Source organism: Lontra canadensis, unplaced genomic scaffold, assembly GCF_010015895.1.
Source record: "Lontra canadensis isolate GAN:19392208 unplaced genomic scaffold, GSC_riverotter_1.0 scaffold179, whole genome shotgun sequence".
Lineage (NCBI taxonomy): Eukaryota > Metazoa > Chordata > Mammalia > Carnivora > Mustelidae > Lontra > Lontra canadensis.
In genome coordinates, this window is record NW_022631173.1 from 1,790,684 (window position 1) to 1,811,780 (window position 21,097).

The 21,097-nt window shown below is 41.2% G+C and overlaps 1 protein-coding gene across 3 annotated transcripts in view; it reads left to right on the forward strand.

Moving 5' to 3' along the window:
* Positions 1–21,097, forward strand: part of AGBL4 (ATP/GTP binding protein like 4) — a 1,476,328-nt gene that overhangs the window by 1,143,388 nt on the left and 311,843 nt on the right. For all 3 annotated transcript variants that reach the window (XM_032846637.1, XM_032846636.1, XM_032846638.1), the window contains exon 6: positions 13,232–13,271. In XM_032846637.1, the coding sequence (XP_032702528.1) occupies positions 13,232–13,271 (40 nt within the window). The remainder of the gene's footprint in view (positions 1–13,231; positions 13,272–21,097) is intronic.

Consider the following 21,097-nt stretch of genomic DNA (forward strand, 5'->3'; position numbering starts at 1 on the left):
ATATTTTTCTCTTTATTTTGATATTATTAGTATTATTATTTAATAATACTATATACAATGGAAAGAATATTTTTAAGGACACGGACTTTATAGTCAGAAACTCAGCTTAAATCTTAGCTCTGTCATGTACTAGCTATGAGACTAGGCAATTTACTTAACCTTTTTGAGTGTTGTTTTCCTAATCTCTAAAATGAGGGTTAAAGACCAGCATTATGAGAGTGCTAGGAGGAAAAAAGAATAAACATTAAACAATGTACCTGTTACATAGATGTTCAATTATGGTTTTTGATGTCTCAAGTTTTTTCTGGAAAAGATTTATCAATTTAGAAAGATATACACATATGTACACACACATCAAAAAGTTGAAATAAAAACAGGTTAGGAAAATTTAACAAGGGAAAACAAGGGCAGTTTAATAAATGTCAATTCCCCCCACTTTCCCAATTCCTATCTCTTGAAAGCGTAGTGGGATTTAAGAATATTCTGTCTCCATTGTTCAGAAAGCAAAGATGAATGATGCTTGTTTTTTAAAAGCAAAAGAAAAGAAAAAATGAAAGAGACATCTCCCTACCCCCACTCTACTCCTAAACACAACACAACACAAGACAACACACACACATACTCACGCACACTCACACGCCCTCTCATCAGACTTCAAGATGTGTCCGTGGAGTTCCAAGAAAATAACATTTTGGTCTTTTTTTGTGGTGAACACATTTGCTTTCCCCACGTAACAAAAGGTATCATTTTGCTTTTAATTATGGGTGGTTATTATGCATTGCTTTTATTTGGCAAAGATGTTTGTTTCAGGAAAATTAATTTAGACAGTTCCATTTTCAAATAGCAATACCTTCTGTCCCAGGCTTACAAAGAACAATTAGATCTGGATTCTCTCCCCACAATCAAGCTGGCAATTTGTTATGGAAAGTCGTGGTCAATCAGCATGGAGTGGAGATTCCACAAGAGCCAGTCAAATGCAGAAAATAGACTTTTATGGCCTGGCATTTTTACTTCCTGCAGTATATATAACTCTGACATCGTGCAGAGGCATTACTCTGGCTGGGCAGGAATACAGATTAATGTTGCCTCACTTTCAGTGCCAGAGTTTTATTCTGAATGTCACGATATTTTTCACAGGAACTGCACAGTTTCATGCAATTCAGCAAACATGACTGAAGGCCCGCTCTGTGCCAAGTACAGTGGTAGGAGCTGGAGATGCCGATCTGAATCACACAGCATCCTTGCCCACAAGGGCTCACAGCCGGATGACTCACAGATAATTGCAACCCACAGTGATAACGTCTGTGGCCAAGGGTAGCACAAGGTGCTGAGGGGCCTTGAAGAGGCACCTAACCCAGCCTGGGAGAGGAGGAGGTAATGAAATAAGAGAAAAGCCATAAATAGAGAAAGAGGGGAAGGAAAGCTTTCCAAGCAAGGATTCTTGGAATTAAAAATAAAAATCTTACCAGACTATGTTCCATTTATCCAGAGGTTATGTGTCAAGCACTAGGCTAACTGTGTTACTAGTATGTGGGATGCTAAACCCATTTCAAAATATTATACTGACCTGCCTGTGGTCATTTAGCCAATATGTGGTAAAGACAGATTCAGAGAAGGCAAATCGTTGGTTCATACAGCAAGTAAATGGCAAAGCTAGGTCCAGAACACCTAACTTCTGGCTTCCAGGTGTTTCTGATCCACTAGCCGATTCAGTCCTTACCACAGTTCTGTGCGGAGCTACTGTGAACTCCTTCACAATCTTGCTAAATCTGAAGGAGAATGGGAACAAAAGGACTTTGTGGAACATTTCCTTCAGTGTGATAAGATCTTTTTAGAAGTCAGATCCTCTAAACTCTTCTATGTAAATAGGGGAGAGTGACCTTGATACTCTCAAAAACCTGAAACTTTAAGTATTTTATGGATTCCTGTGTTTTATCTTAAAAAAAAAGATGTGGATTTTATATTATATCCCATAATATGGTAATGTTTATTGTAATATAAAAATTCTGAATGAAATTATATTTTGGTTTAAAGACTTTTCTTATCACCATTTTAGGGACATGGAAATGAGAGACAGGTTATGTAATCTGTTCGGGGGCTATACCACTCATGAGTGGCATATGAGTGTATGAGCTAGGATTTGTATCCCTTATCTGTCTTTTGCTATTATCCATGACACAGACCTTATCCATGACACCGCTTCTTATTCTGGTCCCAGGACTCTCACAACTACCACATTTCACCTCTGTCTGTGCTCCATGGGCCTTCTTCAAAAAGCATCACAGGAGTCCAAATCCAGCTCTACTGGTTTGGCACTTCATGACCCACTAAGCCCCAAAACACCCTTTCTAAGGACCCTAAGGAAAGATTTCCCTCACACATCGGGTCAGGAAAGGTAGATTCTGTAATTCAACCGTTTTATTTTGGGGTTTTTATTTGTTTGTTTTTGCTTTTCCCATAGGACACTGGGTATTTTGTAACTGTGTTTTCCACTACACTAATGTTGTTTAAAAGCCGAGAGCCAACCTAGCAAGTGAACAGAGTATCTCAGGATATGAGTTGTGAGTTATGACCTCATATCTAGCACCAGCCAATTACTCCTGTCCTTGTCTTTTCTTTTTCTCAATGTCTTAAGTTACATGGTTTTTATTTTGTGGCATTCTTTCATTGTAAGCTTCTTCAAATGCTTTTTTGGAATGAGTGTGATATATTAAGTGACTAAAAATGAAAATAAACAAACAGTTGATGTTTCCAGGAGATACCTGATAGTCTCAAGAACTAAATGTCAAGCATAAACAGACTCAGCTCCCAGAGACAGAGGGGAGCCAGGGCCTCATGGCTAGTCCAGACTCCTGTTCTATTTTTTCTTTAAAGTTGGCCCCACTTTCCCAATGAAAAGTAAAATAACTTTTATACTTTATGGGCCATTTCAGTTACCACCTCTTGAAGGAGGTCCTCTTGATAACTCTTCAGTTAAAACTAATTAAGCAAGTAAACAACATGACTTTGGAACTCAGAATAAAGTCCTTAAAAATTCCTCCCCTACCCCTCACTCCCTTGCTTTCCTTAATTTTTTTTTTCTAGGCATCTGTGCTTTTCTAGGCACTGGACTAAAGACATAGATCCCTTCATTTCACTCCATTGAAGGAGGCATGCAAGCAAACAATACAGAACAATGTGGCAGATGACCTTAAAAGCTGCTGCCTTTCCCTCCATGGACTCAGTCTACTTTGCTTTGACATAAAGTAGTTGGGATAGTGATTTCCAAACCTCCTTGCTCTGATATCCCAGAGGCTGGGTTACAGGATAGCCTCACTCATACTGCATCTCAGTGACCTTAAGGATGAAGAGTAATCACAATTTTAAAGTAAAAATTGAGGGCCTTAAAGTCATATCTTTTAAACTCTGAAGTCTGATTCTGTAAAAGAAAGTTGTGGTTTGCTCAAAACCTATGAAGAAAGAGAATTTCTAATCACATAACTTGCCCTGGTAATAATGTAAAATGGTAAAGCTGGAACAGACTCCTCAAGGCCCTGTGAGAAGGCAGATACAGGGATAATAGAGGGATATGAAAACTGTGCTGCTCCTGACCTTGGAGGAGAAGACAGGGGACAAGAGATGAAGAGAGGAGAGGTGGAGGTGAGGAGAAAAAACAGGCTAGTGTGTAAACAATTATAATGTGAGACACTATTAAATCAATACCTGAGTGCTCTGAGGTCCATGGGTGCCCTGGACAGTAGGAGGGGCAGGGGGGCAGGGGGGGCAAGCTGACAGCTATGTATACAGCCTCTCCACCCTTGAGCTGCGCCATCACTGTAGGTGCCATGTCTGTTTTTGCAGGTGCCCACGTGGCGTCATATCGCCTGGAGCAGGGGGTAGGGAAGAAACAATCTGTCCTGGCAGGGAATCTTCCGAGTCATGACTGGAACAGCCTTCCTCTTGCTGTTTCTTGATGTGTGGCTCTTTCCTCCACAACTGGGATGGTGAAATCCTTTGCGCCAAGCCCCCCTCTAACTGTTTGGTGTTTCAGGATGAGACATGTGTCCTTTCTCTCTAGCGGGAGTGAGGGTTTCAGCTGTTTATACTGCCCTCTTTAAAAACCTGATCTACCCTCCCGTATGCAATCTTTGAACACGTATTTAAGACACTGTCCACTCTGCCAGGAAGGCTGAACCCCGTCCTTTCTGTCATGGAGTCTAGACTGTAATCAGAATGACTAATCAACTATAATCACGGGTAAACAGGGGCTCCTGGCTAGCTCAGTCAGTGGAGCGTGTGACTCTGGATCTCAGGGTTGAAGGTTCAAGCCCCACATTGGGTGTAGAGATTACCTTAAAAATAAAAATAAAAAAATCTTTGAAAAACACACACCTATATGTAGAATTTTGAACTGTGAACACAACAAAGGGGCAGTACAGAAGGTCAGTCGCACATCAGTCGTCCTTTCTATCACTAGCCCTGTGTGCAGAGACTGTTCCAGTTGTACAGCATCGCCCATCACGCTCCTGCTGCTCCTCTGCCTACAAACTGGGAAATCAGCCAGGACATTGTCCTCGTTTCTCACAACTAATGGCTCTCAGGACTAAGCGAGCATAGGCTTCAGAGGTCAACAGTTATCAGTTTGAATCTAGACTCTTCCACTTAGTAGCTGGGAGCTTGGGCAAATAATCTAACCTCTTGGCCCTCAGTTTCTTCATTTGTAAAAAGGGGTAACAGTGGCTGGCTCAGAAGGTGATGAGCACTGGCATATATAGGTGCTCAACAAATGGCAACCACTCCAGCCGCCGCTGCTATCCCTCCTGCTCCCAAAATGGCTTTGCAGTTTCCTGGGCTCCTCCATTTCTGCTTGCCTTGCCTTGTGCTGTCTGCCGGAGGCTGGACTAAAAGGCTCCTTTAAGCTGCCCTGGGGATGAAAGCCACTTGCATGCGTGACTTTTCCAATAACAGGAAGCTCCGAGAGCAGAAACCACTCAGCAAAATATATTGAAGCAATCTCCCATGTGCAGCCCCAGCTTTTGTCTGCCACCCCACTCTACTTCCCGCTGAATTTAACTCTTAGGTGGGGGATTCAGTTTCTGCCTTAAGTGAAGCTTGCTCTCTCCCTGAGTTAAAAGGCTAATGCACTTTTTATTATCGTGATGGGACAGGTACCCGAAGGGAGGCCACGGCTCAGGTTCCCCTAGAAGGTGATGGGGATGAGTGGTGCCCAGGGGTGTTATCCAGGCATTAGCCGGTGGGCCAGGTGAGACTTGAGGATATGTTGAACCCTCGTTATAGTGCCTTTCCTCCTGTTTTTTTAAGAGCACTTACTATAATTGAGATTAATTCATCTTGTATGATTATTTGCTTAATATGTCTGTCTTTTCCATTTCACTATTAGCTATCTCTGAATACAGAGACTGTCTCTCTCATGCCCTGTCCTGAGGAACATTAAGGTCACAGAATAGATGCTCCATTGATGCTTATTGAATTAACTAACAGATAAATAAATGAAGGGTCAGAATGAATGCACGTGCTATCTGGGAAAGCCGTGACACACAGCTGTTGTATAGCATGAGAAGTGGAAAGAGGGTCATGTCAAGGACAGGAGGTGGTGCTGGGGAGCAGAGAAGACGGCGGTGAGCACTATGGTCAGGCAAATAGAAGGCAGGCATCCCTCTTCAGTGGGGTGTGGACATGAGCTCAGGGCCTTGAGACGGTTATTTCCAAATTTTCATAATCCCTGCTCCTTTTCCTCAGAGGGGACTGGTTCTCCCCACTCCTTCCCCTGCCAGATGAGAGTCAGTCTTCTGTATACAACACTGACCCACATGATTAAGCCCACTTTTGCTGTCTGGAGTTTGGTTCTGAACATAATAGGTAACTTTTTGTTTGTTTTACAAATAAAAGTTTATATTAAAATATAAAAACTGCTTTTTCAAATAGCACATAAAACCCATAGAGATTTTTCACACTCTCCTTGAATGCCAAGCTAACAAATCTACTCTTTATCAGAAATACAATGTGAATCATTAGATTATTCTAAGAAAGGAGAAATTTAAATTTAGAATGATCAATTCTGCAGCCAGTGAGGACGCTAGACTGGAATAAAAGAGATCAGAAGCAGCAAGTTTAGAGAGAGGCCAACAGCATGTGAAATACTTTTCTAGGGAGCCGGCTATGCCCAGGGTAATGCAGGGAGGGGTTAGGAGAGCCCTAGATGCTTTGAAAATGACTATGGCTGGGGAGGAGAGCAACTGAACAGGGAAGTGAGGTTGCAGGAAAAAAGGGCCTGGGCCCTGAATCCAAATGTGTAATCCATGCCCCTGTAATCCCTGTTTCTGGAGGGTGTTGATCTTCAGGTCTTCCCCAGGATGGCCGGCTTCTGGAGTGACAGGAGAATGCACAGGGATACTGGTGCACTTGTTTAAATCATCTCCAGTCTATGCCATGAAAGAATGACTTTTCCCCAAATAGCTATTCTGCACGAAACACAGAAAGCAAAACAGAACACATAATCAGCGACTATTCTCTTCTACCACGCAGAACCCCACACATCAAACCAGCCCCTGAGCTCTCAGAACACCACGTCCCTTTCTCATTCTGAGAAGTAATTGCAATGCAGTTCGTGACCAAAATGAAAAGTCCATTTTTAACCATAGCCTCATAATTACCCATCCAAAGGAAGAAAGCCAAAGTCTCTGTGGTCCAATCCCTAGGTCCCCAAGGCAGAAACAGGATTCTGAGAAAAATTATGGGACCAGTGTGTGTGTCTACCAGGAGAGAGGGGAACAAAACTAAAGACCTCTTCTGATGCCCAGTTGAGCAGGACCCCGTTTAGAGTTGTCTTTCTGGTAACAGGTGAGCAGCAGATCTTTATGGAGCATCATCTGTTGGTCAGACACTGGGCTAGTGCCTGAGGGGAGAGATGTAATGATGCCATAGCCCCTGCCCTCAGGGGAACAGGGAGCTCACACAACCAGCAGAGAGGACAGAAGAGTAAATAGGCCAAGGAAATGCAGTGTCTGATGGGGAAGGTCAGGGGCACAAGGACAAGATCCAGTCAGCCTTGGCAGGTCTAGACAGACTTTCCCGAACAGGTGGCATGCTAGTTGAGAGCTGGATAACAAGGAGGAATTAGCCAGACAAAGCAGGTTGGGTACAGGATTATTGTTCCAAGAAGAGGGGATTGCGCAAAGGCCTAGGTGGGAGAGCACAACAAACTTGGGGAACTAGAAGTGGTTTATCATGCTTTCTCTATCTCAGAACCTGAGAGAACAGGAGCTAGAAGGCAGGAACTGGACCATGGAAGTTGTCCAATAAGAGCTCAAAGGTTACACTACTTCCTGTAGGAACCCTAATGAGTTTTAAGATGTGCATTCTGGAAAGTTCACTCCAAGTGCAGCTGAAGTATGGACAAAGGGAAGGCCCAAGATTTGAAGGAGGGAAGCGAGTTAAGAGGCTGTTGTAAAAGAGTAGGTGCTGTATGGTGAGAAGCCCCAAGACGCAGCGTGAGGGGGCGCAGAACCAGAGCGGCACTCCGAAATCCTGGCTTTCAGCCACTGTGCTCCCCACTCTGCCTGGTGTCTCCCTGCCCCCATGCCCATGTCCAGAGGGATTCTTTCTCTTTTTCTCAGTTTCTCTTCCCTGTTATGCTCCTGGAAGTTTGTCTACACTCTTTTTATGCATGAGGTACCTAATTGCTGACTAGCTTAAGTAGCACACCTAGGATAACGCTGCTCAGCAATGGTAGAATCAGGATTTATGCTTTGTCTCATTTTGAGTTGGACTCTTTCTACAAAATGCTTTCTGTAACTGCAGTGGGAGGGGCTCCAGATATGAAAAAAGAATATCTTCCTGGTTGGTTATTGCCGGGAAAAAGTATCCCCTGTATTCAGAGGACTTTGTCTACACCACGAGGTCGCAGTTGCTGAGCTTTTCAAACTGCCTCCTTGTAACAAAATAACCAAGTGATATTGTACTGATTATCTTGATGATTGAGACCACCTTCCCTGAAAAAGGGACTAGAAAACAAAACCACAGTTTTAAGAACAAACATATCCGTTATGACAAGAAATATATGTGATTTATACTCTCATACTTCAGAACAAAGACTCAGCCTGGGACAAAAAATATAATGTTGCATGAGATTAAAAAATACTTCATTTATTAGATATAAATAATATCTCATTAAACTAAACACAAACAAGAAAGATTATAAGAAAGTACATCAAAATGCTAACTGGGCTTCTCTTTCAGTGGTGGGATTTCATTAATTTTTACTTTCTCAGTTTTCTGGAAATTTGGAAAATTATAAAAAATAAGCATGTGTTGTTTTCATAATTACAAAATTTTTAAAGATGGATTCTTGAACTTGAGACAACAGTAGTTTTCATTGAGAATAATTTAACCCATGAAATATCAAAAATTCCTGGGTAAGCTTTCTAATTGACCCACCTTTCAGTATTTCCCCCGCTTGGGGCAGTTATCTGGAACCAGAGGTGCAGTGACATTGCATTAACAAGACAGCTTCCACTGGATGCATAGGGGAATAAGGATAACTCCTGGAGCGAGTATGCAGGCCAACAGCTCCTTGAGCACGCACTCCAGATACTCTGCCATCCCTGGCGGGCACTAAATTTGGAAATTGTTCCTGTTGACCTTGGAACCCCCAACACCCATGGTCTTTATCCAGTCATGACTCAGCATTTACACATGGTGGTTAAGCACAGAAATGGGTTTCTTCTGAATGTCCGTAAGGAAACACTTTTACCAAGGAAAGCTGAATTTGGGGCTCATACACAGCTGAGAATCTATAGATCAACTCCTAAGAGACCTGGGTCTGGCTTAGTCACACTCCTCCAGGAGTCTCTAGAATACCATACAGGCACAATAGGACACATTTCTGTCTGTGGAGGCCTGGAATTTCTTCACCTGAGAAGGAACATTCTCCCCTCACACCCCTCAAATCATACACACACACGCGCGCGCACACACACACACACACACACACACACAGGCACACACTACTGCTACCACACATGTGAAAGCCTTGCCTTCCTGAGACAGTAGCTTATGGTCAACTAGAGGTTCAGCTGGTCAGCTCTTAACCAGCAGGCCCTGTCAACCTACCAAAACTGCTGCTCAGTTAGCCAACCTCATCTCCTCCAGCTAACATTGCATGTTCTACCATCCAAGTGGTTAGATCCTATTTCTTCTCCAGATGAAAGACCCTTATAGCTCTCAGTTGGTAACCAATTATAATTTGGTAATTCTTTATGTCCAGCATGGCCCCCTCCATGTATAACAGATTATACATTACATACACACATCATGCACCTTAATTTTAAAAATGCCATACAGTTTTCATTGACAATCCCAAGTGATGATACTAGGCAGACTATTTCATAATGAAAAATTTATCTTTCATTCTATTTCTTTTATTTTTGAAGAACTTTGAGAGAATTATTTGGACATTCCAGTTTCTTAGGTAAAACTCGTTGCATGGTGATTCTTGAAGGTACCCTGCAAGAATTTTTCTTTTTCTTTTTTCATTCTTATTTACACATACAACAGGCAGATTTTGCAGTCCTATCTTTAGAGCCACAGGTTAAACAACAGCCTACACTTATCTGCTGAGACCACTAGGTGGTGCACACATATGTCTGTGAACCATAGGTTAAATGGACTTGTCACTAGGTTAGATTTAATTCATCACCACAGGAGCGGTACAAACAGTAGGAGCTGCTGGAGTCCAGTAGAGACAGTGATCCTATGTGTGGGCTAAGAGAAGGAAGGGCTCCCACAGGAGGTGGATAGCCAGTGCTGGCTGTAGAGATGATAGGAACAAAATCGTAAAGGTGAGAAAGCCTAAAGACGTGGCAGAGGGAAAGTCCTATAGAGGAAGTGGCATGGTTGCTTTCAATGCTGATGAATTCCTATCTAAGAGTAGCAGAGGGAGTGACAGAATAGTTGAATCATTTGAACCAGATGACATCAAACATTCTTTCCAGACCTTTGTGCTGGAACTGGAGATAGAGGGATGAAATGACAGCCTTATCCTCAAGTAAGGACCTCTTGAGGGAAACAGAAGAAACAGACAGTTGAAACAACGTGATACAAAAGGTTGGCTTTACAAGATGCATTAGAAGAACAAAGTGTGGACTGTTCTGTTCAAAGGACAGATGGAGGTTAGGTTTGGAAGTTGACATGCAGAGAAAATGTCATGGATGTCTGGAGCAGTGAGGGGAGACCTCCAAGAAGACAGAAGGTCATGAAAAATTAGGCAGAATAGCATGAGCAAAGGCATTGAGGGCTGGTAAAAGGATAATGTGGATTCCAGGAATGCTTCACTGAATTTAACAAATGCTTACAGAGGGCTACTATATGCCATGGACTGAATAATACATCTTCTAGGCCCTTATGATACTCTCCAACTAGTGAGGAAGACACACGTCCACTGAAAATTGCGATGTCAAAGGAGAGCTGAAAATTTGGCCCCTTCTACATTCTGACTGTCCTTTGAGCCCCCAGTGTTCTGTCTACAGGGATTCACAGGAACACTTCACACCAGAAGAGGGAGCCCGTAAGCACAGTACCTGGTTGTGTTTGACTCCCTTTCTCTGAAGGTATTTCTCTCGCCAGCGCTTTACAGGTGCGAAGGAAGTTTGAGGCCGGAGATATGCAGTAAGTTATCCAAACTCCACAGAGAAGCCAAGAAAAAAGCCCATGTCTGTCTGCCTCCTGTCAGGTTTTCTTCTCTTTTTTCTCTACTGGAGCCTGGACACAGAGTCACCATTTAGAGATAGCTCTTAATTAGGAAATAGACTCTTCTCAGATAAATAAACTTCTTTCACCAGCCACAGTCATCACAAAGTCAAGCTTACGGGAAAACAGAGGGACACATTGTATTCTTTCCTCATGCATGAGAGAAGTGCTGAGCCACACAGGTTGGCCTTGGCAAAGGCAGCTTGAGCCAATTGTGCTACTGGCCTGGTTCTGTGTTTGGGAGGGAAGACGGTCTGGCTCCAGCAGTCCTTCTAGCCTATGTGTGTGGGTGTGTGTTTCTTTTCAGAGTGAGGATGTGTGTTTACAGTGTAGGTCAGTGACATCTTGGAGTTGCATTGTTTGCTTGAAAATGTCAACTGGAATGAGTTAGAAGCTGGCAGGAAAACAGTGATGTTGATTGAGAAGTCCATGAGGTAATACAGATCTGCTTTTAGGTTCATGAGAAGTCAGTGAAGTAAGTGGTAGAGATATCTTAAAGAGTTTTTGATAGGGACAGATCAAAGTTAAATAGAGGAGGAAGGAGACAATGAGGGCAAGAAGATTTGAGACCAGGTCTTCTGAAGAAAGGATATAGGAACTAGGCATCTTTAGCCTGGAGAGAAGACACAGATCTGCAGATGTCCCAACCCTTGTGATGGGCTGAGGCAGCTAGAAACAGTGACAATGTCATAAGGAGGCCACCTTTAATCCTGCATAAAGGACAGCTAACAAACTATCAAGAAGTAGTGAGTTCCCCATCAAGAAAAGGGGTGAAACAAGCAGTTCATACAACTGGTGGGGCCATTGTAGAGGGGATCCTGTTCTCATAGCAGATCAAACTAAATGACTTTTGAGCTCCAAGTATTCACGATTCTTTTTTTAAGATTTATTTATTCCAAAGAGAGGAAGAGTGTGCACAAGTGCAGGGAGGGGCAGAGGGAGAGAGAGAATCTTAAGCAGACTCCCGCTGAGCATGAAGCCCAACGAGTGGCTCCATCCCAGGACCCTGAGATCAGGACCTGAGCTGAAATCAAGAGTCAGCCCCTTAACTGACTGAGCCACCAAGGCACCCCCAAGTATCCACTATTTTATGGAAAAGGAAAAAATAGCTCATATAAACCAAAGGCCACATGGACTATAGTAATAACAACAGCATCAATACTGTATCTTTTTATTGAGCACCTATTAAGCTTCAGGCATCATCATAATTATTTAGGTGTATTGTATTTTGGGCTTTTAAGCCAGCATCAGAGCTGACTGGATTCTAATCCTGGCCCTGCCATTTAATGAAGATGTTGTCTTGAGCAGATAATTTTCCTCTCTGAACCTCATGTAATACCGACCCTGCAGGACTGCCAAAAGTATGAAAAGAAATAACACATCAAAGCACCTGGTACTGTGCCTGGTCTATATTTGTTGCTCAAAAAATGTTACTGCCTTCCCATTTCTGCTTAAGCAAAATTTCAGGAAGCTGTTCTCCATTCTTAGAGAGAGGCAAGATAGTGCAAGAAATACAGATAAGGTGAAATTTGGCAAAGGATCCATTAGAAGAAATATCAGATAATCAGAAGCTCCTACAATATGTAGCCTAGAGCAGTGGTTCTCAAAGTGGAGTTTGTTGAACGTCTTTTGAGAAAAAAAAAAATACAGATTTCCAGAGCCATTTATAGAAATTCAAGTGTAGAAAAGAGAGAGAACTCATCTGGGGCTTAAGAAATCCTAACTTAAGTCTGTAGGAGAGTTGCTCACTGCCCCACCCCCAGCCTCTATATACACTTCTCCATCCTCAGGTTCCCATGACATCCAAGTCAGGACAGAGGCTCCCTGTAGGTATGCTCTGATGCGGGGCAAGCCTACTGAGATACTGATCTCCTCAGCCCTTGGGTTAGCCAAGGGCAGTTGCCTCCAAATCCGAGAAGCCTAATCCATATGGCCCAATGTACCAGACAGATATTTGCTATGATTGTTATATGGTACAAAGAGATGAGGATTCAATTAGACAAAAAAATGGTTTGATCATCAGTAATTAAAATTGTCATAGTGTTGCTGAGCAAATTAAAAAAATAAACCAGCCCAGGAATATCTTGATTGGAAGGGAATATATGGAGAGTGACGGTGACATAAGGACCCAAAGCAGAAGATTGCCAGGATACAAGACACTGAACCAGTATGGCCAGTGTGAACGAAGATTATCTGGTACAGAAGAATGAACCAATGGCCTTTCCCTAAGTATAATATAGGTTTGCCTGGAAGACCTCTAAGGCCTCTCTCTTCTGACCATCCAAGGATAAACAGAAAGGCCATCCATTCCCTTTGTCTCTAGGGTTCAATGCCTCTGTGCAGAGTTGTGAGTGAGCACCACATTCTCCACCTTATACCCCGCTCTGTGTGTCTGAGCATCCCTTTTGCATGTCCGCCCTGAGCTGCTAAGCACAGTTTGGCTCTGGCTCAATTCCGTGATCTCACAGTATGTTTTCTTTTGCAGCAACAGCGGCAGCTTGACCTCCTGACGATAACCAACCCCGGTGAGTAGGTGCAGTCATTCTGCTTTGGCTTTTCCCTTATTTCCCAGAGTGATGCCTGGTGGCCTAACCAAACGCAATTCCTCCTCCTTTGACTCCCTGGATCAACAGCAGAATTCTCGGTGCCATGAGCACTGCTTCTCCCTCCAGCCTCTGCCCCTTGGGCAGTTTTGTTTTGTTTTGTTTTTTCCCTCCTCCCTCCTCCCAGCTTTGTGCTGCCTCCGCTTGACTCTGCAGATGGCAGAGTCTCTGATGTTGCTGCATATTCCAGGGCCAAGCTCTCACCAGATCAGTCGACAGACTCGAGTGTCAAGGAATTGTCCTGGTCTTATGAGAAATAAGTTTTGAAATCATGGGAACAGGGAAACTGCCTGGCAGGGGGCATGGAATGGAAGAAGGATGGCTCATAAGGAGGGACTTGTTTGAGAAAGTGACCACATTTGGTCTTCCGTGCTCAGGATTTTTTTTTTTAAACATTTTATTTATTTATTTGACAGAGAGAGATCACAAGTAGGCAGAGAGGCAGGCAGAGAGAGAGGAGGAAGCAGGCTCTCCATGGAGCAGAGAGCCCGATGAGGGGCTCAATCCCAGGACCCTGGGATCATGACCAGAGCCGAAGGCAGAGACTTTAACCCACTGAGCCACCCAGGCGCCCCTTCCGTGCTCAGGATTAGAATAACTCTTGTCTCTCCCTTTAGGGGAAAGTCAAGTTCCCCAACAAAGCTGTGGCCATGAGATTAAAAGGTCCTTTCTTCCCCCTAAGCAGGGCATCTGCCTAAAGAGTGGTTGAGTAGTTTAATCCTGCCTAAGAGGTATTTTATTTTGGTTTGGGAACTTGAGGCAAAACTGACAAACAAGAGGTTGTTCTCTTTTGGGATCCAAGAGGATGATGATGCCAGCAGGGTTAGTGAGCATTCAAGAATGGGTGTGGTGGGTTATCTTCATCTGTTCAAAATATTTAACAGCCCTGGTGACCCGCTGCTGAGCGAAGCATTAACACTTTGGCTACTGGACTGTGGGGAGATGGGATCCTGGGGGAGGGGGAAGTGTGGCAGAGTGGTCGCATGGCAGGGGTGGGGGCTCTAGGAGTGGCTAATTACTGATAAATATGGAGGCCATTTCGATATGCTGGCAACCAGTATGGCTGTACCCTGTTATCTCTGTCTTTTACCAAGCTCGCCATGCTGTATCTGGGTGCCAGGTGGCTCACTTACAAAGAGATTGAAGAATTGCCCTGTGCAGGCACTATGTTAGCACAAACACTAGTTTATCTGGTCTCAGTCACTGAGGTGTAAGATAGTGACTACAAATGTGATTTGGATCTACCCAGTTCAGGTGACCCTACTATACTTCTACCTGTGGAGCTTTTTGAACTTGGGACTTTAGAAGAACAGAGATGAAGTAGTTTGAAAAATGTTTCATCTGTTCTATAGATGAGCTATGTTTAATATATATATATGATAAACATATGTAGAAATTCCAAATCATGAGCTAACATAACTAGTGTTCCACTCCTGTGACCTACCAATCCCTCCCCACTAAGGTGTTGGTGAAGGATTATCTTTGTCCCGTCTCATTTGATTTCTGTCCTTTGTAATTGTGTACTATTCTACTCCACACATGCTGACCCAAATTGCCCGCTTCCACATTTCAGTCTAATGGTCACATGGTCATACCCTGGTATGATGCTGACGTATGAATTGGAGGGGGTTTTCGATATGTCTTCAGACCCCGTTTACTGCAGTTCTTTTGTACTAGCTCTTTCTGTTCCTAATTGCTGCTGCATAAATTCAAGCAGAGTAATTGTGATTCTAAGTGTACTCCTTTTGAAGAGCTGTGGAACTGCAAAATGCTAAGCGCTGCCAGAGTTTGGAATGGTTTATAATTTTGCCTACTTTTAGACGGGAAAAAAATACCTCCTCGGTCAAAGCTTCCCAAAAGGTGTGTTGTGAGTGGTGCACTGTTGTACTGCAAGTAGGCTACCTTTGTGTGATATCATGAGATACGCACTTGTGAGATATTAATCCATTTACCTCTCAGGGATACAGGTAGGACCTGGACAGCTGGAGCTCCCAGAGTGGTAGCCTCACTCCAGTTTCCAGACAGATATCCACTTGTGCCATATATTACCGTGGGCCGTGTATTACCATTTGTACCATCTATGCTGGAGAGTCTTCTATTTAAAAAATTTGTAAATCTAATTGAGACTTTTCTACACTCCTACCTGATTGCAACTTTCTCCCTTCACCCTATAAGTAACCACTATAATAAATTCAATGTTTTTTCCATATCTGTATGTACCAAAAAAAAAAAAAAGGTGTAACTGGTATTCTTTTACAAATTCCTTTAAATAATGTCACACTGTAAATGACATTCCATGACTTTCCCCCTAGTCATTATTATATTGTAGAGATTAATTCAGGTAGATTCATGTACCTCTGGTTTATTCATTTTAACTGCTATATAGTATTTCACATATGATTATATCACTATTTCTCCACCTTATTCATCATAATTTAGGCTACTTCCAGTTTTTTTTACAGATTTTATAATTGCAAACGATGCTACTAGGAGGATTTTGTGCCTGTCTGCTTGTGTATAAGTGCATATAGTTAGGGGAATTATTGATTATGTGCATCTTCAAATTTACTATGTAATGCCAATTATTTTCTTTTTTTTTTCCTTTTAAATATTTTATTTATTTATTTGACAGAGAGAGAGAGAGATCACAAGTAGGCAGAGAGGCAGGCAGAGAGAGAGGAGGAAGCAGACTCCCCACTGAGCAGAAAGCCTGATGTGGGGCTCGATCCCAGGACCCTGGGATCATGACCTGAGCCAAAGGCAGAGGCTTAACCCACTGAGCCACCCAGGTGCCCCTGCCAATTGTTTTCTAAGGTAGTTGAATAAATATATATTTCCAGCAGCAAAGTATAAGGGTTTCCACTGCCTTGAATCCTCAATACTTGGAATTGTCAGACTTACAAAGTTTTACCTGTCATCATGATAAATGTGAAATGATATCCCATTGTTTTTATAATAATTTCCCTGATTGCTGATGGGGTTGAGTATCTTTTCATATGTTTATTGACCACTTTGGTTTCTTCTTTGGTGAGTTGACTTTTCATATCCTTTTTCCATTTTCAATGGGGTTATCATTTCTTTTTATGGACTTACAGTTCTTTATTATTCTGAATATCAATACTTTGTCACTTATATGCATTGCAACTATCTTCTTCCAGACTGCGGCTTGTGTGGGTAGTTTTTTTTTTTTTTTTTAGTTAATAAGGTACTTCTACATGGAAGATTTTTAAAACTTTAATGGGGTTAAATTAATCAATCTCTTGCTTTATGAGCTTTGCTTTTGTGACTTTTTAAAGAAATCTTTCCCTACCTGGATATCATATTCTTCTGTACTTATTTATAAGAATTGTCAAATTATGTGTCATATTTGGGTCTTTATCTCATTTAGTACTGATCTTTGTGTATAAAATGACTTAGGGATTTAATTTTTTTATTTACATATGGATAACCCCTTGTCTCAGCACACTACAACAACTAGTACCTCCTTTCTCCCACTTATCGGCAATTACGTGTCTGTTGTATAACAATTTTTCTATACACAGAATCTGTTTCTGAACTTTCTGTATTATTCCATTGGTCTACCACACTTATTCTGCATGAACTCCATACTGTCTTATTTATAATAAATCTTAATTTTTTAAAAAGATTTTATTTTTTTATTTGACAGAAAGAGACATAGAAAGAGAGGGAACACATGCAGGGGGAGTGGGAGAGGGAGAATCTGTCTTCCCTCCAAGAAGGGAACCCCATGTGGAGCTGGATCCCAGGACCCTGGGATCATGACCTGAGCCAAAGGCAGACACTTAATGACTGAGCCACAGAGACAACCAATAAATCTTAATTTTAATATTATCTTTATAATTATAGGGAGATATCCTTCTACATTTCCCTTTTGTGGTAATCTTTTGGAAACAGTATCACCTGTTAATTTTTTTAAATAAAATCTAAAAATCCATGTATTGTAACAGGTGAATTTATTCTATATATATTTATTATAATTACTGGTATACTTGAATAAACACCTACCACCGTATTTGTGCTTTCTATCATTCACTTTCTTTTTTTTTTTCTCTTGTCCTGCCTCTTTTTAGTATTAAGTTTTATATATTACCTGCCTTCCCCCCACTCATCCACAGATTTGGATGCTTTTGTTTTTATTTCTAACCTAAATGGATTACCTTTTGGATATACATTTCATGATGTATTTTCTTACAATATCTACAGCCTTTGACACAATTAGCCTTCATACAAAGTAGAGTAAAAGATGGACTAGTTGAGGCACCTGACTGGTTCAGTGAGTAGAGCATGTGACTCTTGATGTTGGGGTCATGAGTTCAAGCCCCACGGTGTGGGTAGAGATTACTCAAATAAATAAATAAACTCTTAAAAAAAAGAGAGAGAGAGATAGACTAGTTGTTGTATGGTGCTGAGAAAATGGGTTATCTATATGTAAACATGTTTTAACCACCTATTGAACACTGCCCTGTCACCACCTAGTTATTATTACTTAGACTTATAAGTTAAACTTAAAAGTGAGAAACAATGAATTAGTAGTAGCACTGAGCTAATTACTTTTCCTACACAGCTTATGATGTTTTGTGTTCTCCTGCTTATTATATCCCAAGATTTCCTGTGTTACTTTAAAGTGAATCCTTTAATAACTATTTTAGTGAGAGTCCATGGCAATCCTCTTAATCTATGTATGTCCTTATTCCGACTTTCTCTGGATTAATAGTTTGGCTAGGTATAAATTTTAGTTTAAGGAAGACTTTCCTTTGTACTTCAAAGATTTTTAAAAATTGTTTTCTGACATACATAGTTGCTGATGAGAAGTCTTCCATTATTTGTTTTTTAAAGATTGATTGATTTATTTATTTGACAGACAGAGATCACAAGTAGGCAGAGAGGCAGGCAGAGAGAGAGAGAGAGGAGGAAGCAGGCTCTCCGCTGAGCAGAGAGCCCGGTGCTGGGCTCCATCTCAGGGCCCTGGAATCATGACCTGAGGATCCTGGGATCATGACCTGAACAGAAAGTAGAGGCTTTAACCCACTGAGCCAACCAGGCGCCCCCCATTATTTGTTTTTGATAACATATTTTTTTGATAGGTTTTGAAATTGTTTTTTTAATCTTAACGTTTTGTTTTTTTTTTGTTTTGTTTTGTTTTGTTTTGTTTTTTTCACTCTGACATATGTAGGTGTGAATTTGTTTCTATTTACCCTGCTTTGTACTCTGAATATATTTCTACCTGAGAATCTATGTCTTTCTTTAATTCTGGGAAATTGTTGGCAAATTTTCTCTTCAAATATTGCTTTCCCTTATTCTTTGGACTCTCTTCTTCAAGAACTTATATTACATGACTGTTGGATTCTCTGAGGCCTCCCATGGCTGTTAACTGATTTCTCATAATTTTTTGTAATTTTGTCTTAGTGTACTGATTCTAAGGTCCCTACAAGTAACTTGCATTTATACATTCACTTTTCAACCATGTCTAGTCTAGACTTTTTTCCCTGTCTTTTTCAATATTTCAATGACTATATATTTTTAATTTCCAAGATTTCTAATTTTGTTCATATCCACCTGTTCTTGTTTTATTTCTGCCTATTCTGTTTCATAATTTCTTATTCTGTTTTAATGCCTTCATTTGTTTCTCTGAACATCCTCAATATGCTTATTTTAAAACCTCTGACTGTTCTATAAAATAAGTTTCATCTGGAGAGAATTCAAGTTATAATTTTTAATTTTGTTTAGTATCATTTTTAGCATTTAATTTCTTCATGCATTTTGAAATTTTAATTTGTAAGATCACTTTGAAGAGGAAGTTTTCTGGTTTTCTCTTTTTTCATTCCCAATACCTCCCCGCCCCCACCCCAAAAAAATCCCTGCTGTGCTCACATCTCCCTGTGTGATAGTTTTTGTTCTAACTCAACCCACATCTTCAGTATTGGACCTGGTAAATAATGGGGATACATTGAACCCAGTGACAAAATGTTAGCAGAATAGCTTGGCATTGCTTCTGTTTTCTTTGTCTATATTCCTCACCTCTCTAGACCTATAATGCATAGGAGCTATCTGCCAGAAAGTTGTGCAGCAGCCACTTTTTCTGCCCAGGCTCCTTTCAAGACATGAGAGCCGCACCCTAGGACTCTAAGCAGAAGATCTTGTTTCTGATCCTCTTGTTCCAGAGTACATTTAGTCTCTGTTATCTCATAGGAAGCAAACTTCAGCTGCTATTTCCTGCTTCTGTGTTCAGATCTCATCAAGCAAGTAGCCTTGGGAAAACTTACCTTCCACATTTCTGTACATTTCAACTTTGTGGCGATATCCCTCTCAGAACAGAGCCCAAATATGTATTTTCATTTCTTTATTCATATGTTATCCACTATTACTATTGGATAGGAATGAACAGACTTATTGAAACATGAACTTATTTAGCCATTTGACCCAAAATCCATCTATAGTTTCTTCTTTACTTTTTAGAAAGTTTATCCTATAACTTCTTCAGTAAAAGGGAGACAGTATGAAGAAACATTTTTCTCCTATCCAAATAAAACCCCTAACTATCAGACTGAGAAGAGAGATTGTTATTTTTGCACATGTATATACAAGTATATACATAAATTTAAAAAACAAAACTCAGATGATACCATGTAAACTGTTTCATTTGAATGTAGTGTGAACATTTCTCAATGTTATTAAATATTCTCTAAGAGGAAATTTCATATAGTTGAAAAACATTCTGCTGTAACTCTACTGTCATATATAAAATTGTACCCAATTATTTAATTATAAATAACACTTCAGTTAACGTTCTTATACAAAGACCTTTGTATGCATCTCTAATTATTTCCTTAGGAAAAATATCTAGAATGTGTGGCACCTAGAATAAGAATTATTGAGGAAAGCTGTACTTAGTTTACTAGTCATGACATTACACTGAAGTAACAATGACATCAAAATTGCAGAAGCTTCAAAAACAAAGTCTTATTTCTCACTTTTGGTACATGTTCCTCATGGATTGGAGTCAGCTCTGCTTTACATCCTCTTTACTCTAGCACCCAAACCAAGCATTCTCTGTTTGGAACGTAGCTGGGTGTTTTAGTTTGGGTTCCCTAAGAAGACCTTGAGACAAAGATTTCAGTGCAAGACATTTATTTGGGAGATAATCCCAGACACCTTGGAAGGAAAGCCAGGATGTAATACAGGAAAAGAGGAAAGCCAAGAAAAGTTCATTATCAAGCAAGCTACCACTAAAGGCAACTGGGACATAATCAAAGTGGGGAACCCTGGAGGTCTGTGTGGAAAATAAGCCTCCGAGGTGTTCCTCCAAAAGACACAGTGAAAGTGAGAATGTGTGTGTTAATTCCCTGACACTTCCAATCTGCTCAGAGTATGGACATAGCAGATTCCAGTGGCCAAAGAAAGCTTTCAGGATAGAGTTGCAGGTGTTGGCAATTGGAAATTATTCAACAAGCGCACAAAGAAGTGCCAGGAGATTATGTGAGGTGCAGCACCTGCCATTTGGGTCACCATGCCAGAGGGAGAAGGGAGAGATGGTGAGCCATGTACTTGCTCTTAAAAAAAATTTGGGAAGGGTCACTTCTGCACCCATTTCCTTAGTCAAAGCAAGTCATATCAGCACTAAATAAGTTCAACAGGGTGGAAATGTAGACTCTCCCCATAGGGAAAGGGACTGCAGTGAGGGAAACTAGAATAATTGGCAATGATTCCTTAATCATACTTCCAGAAAG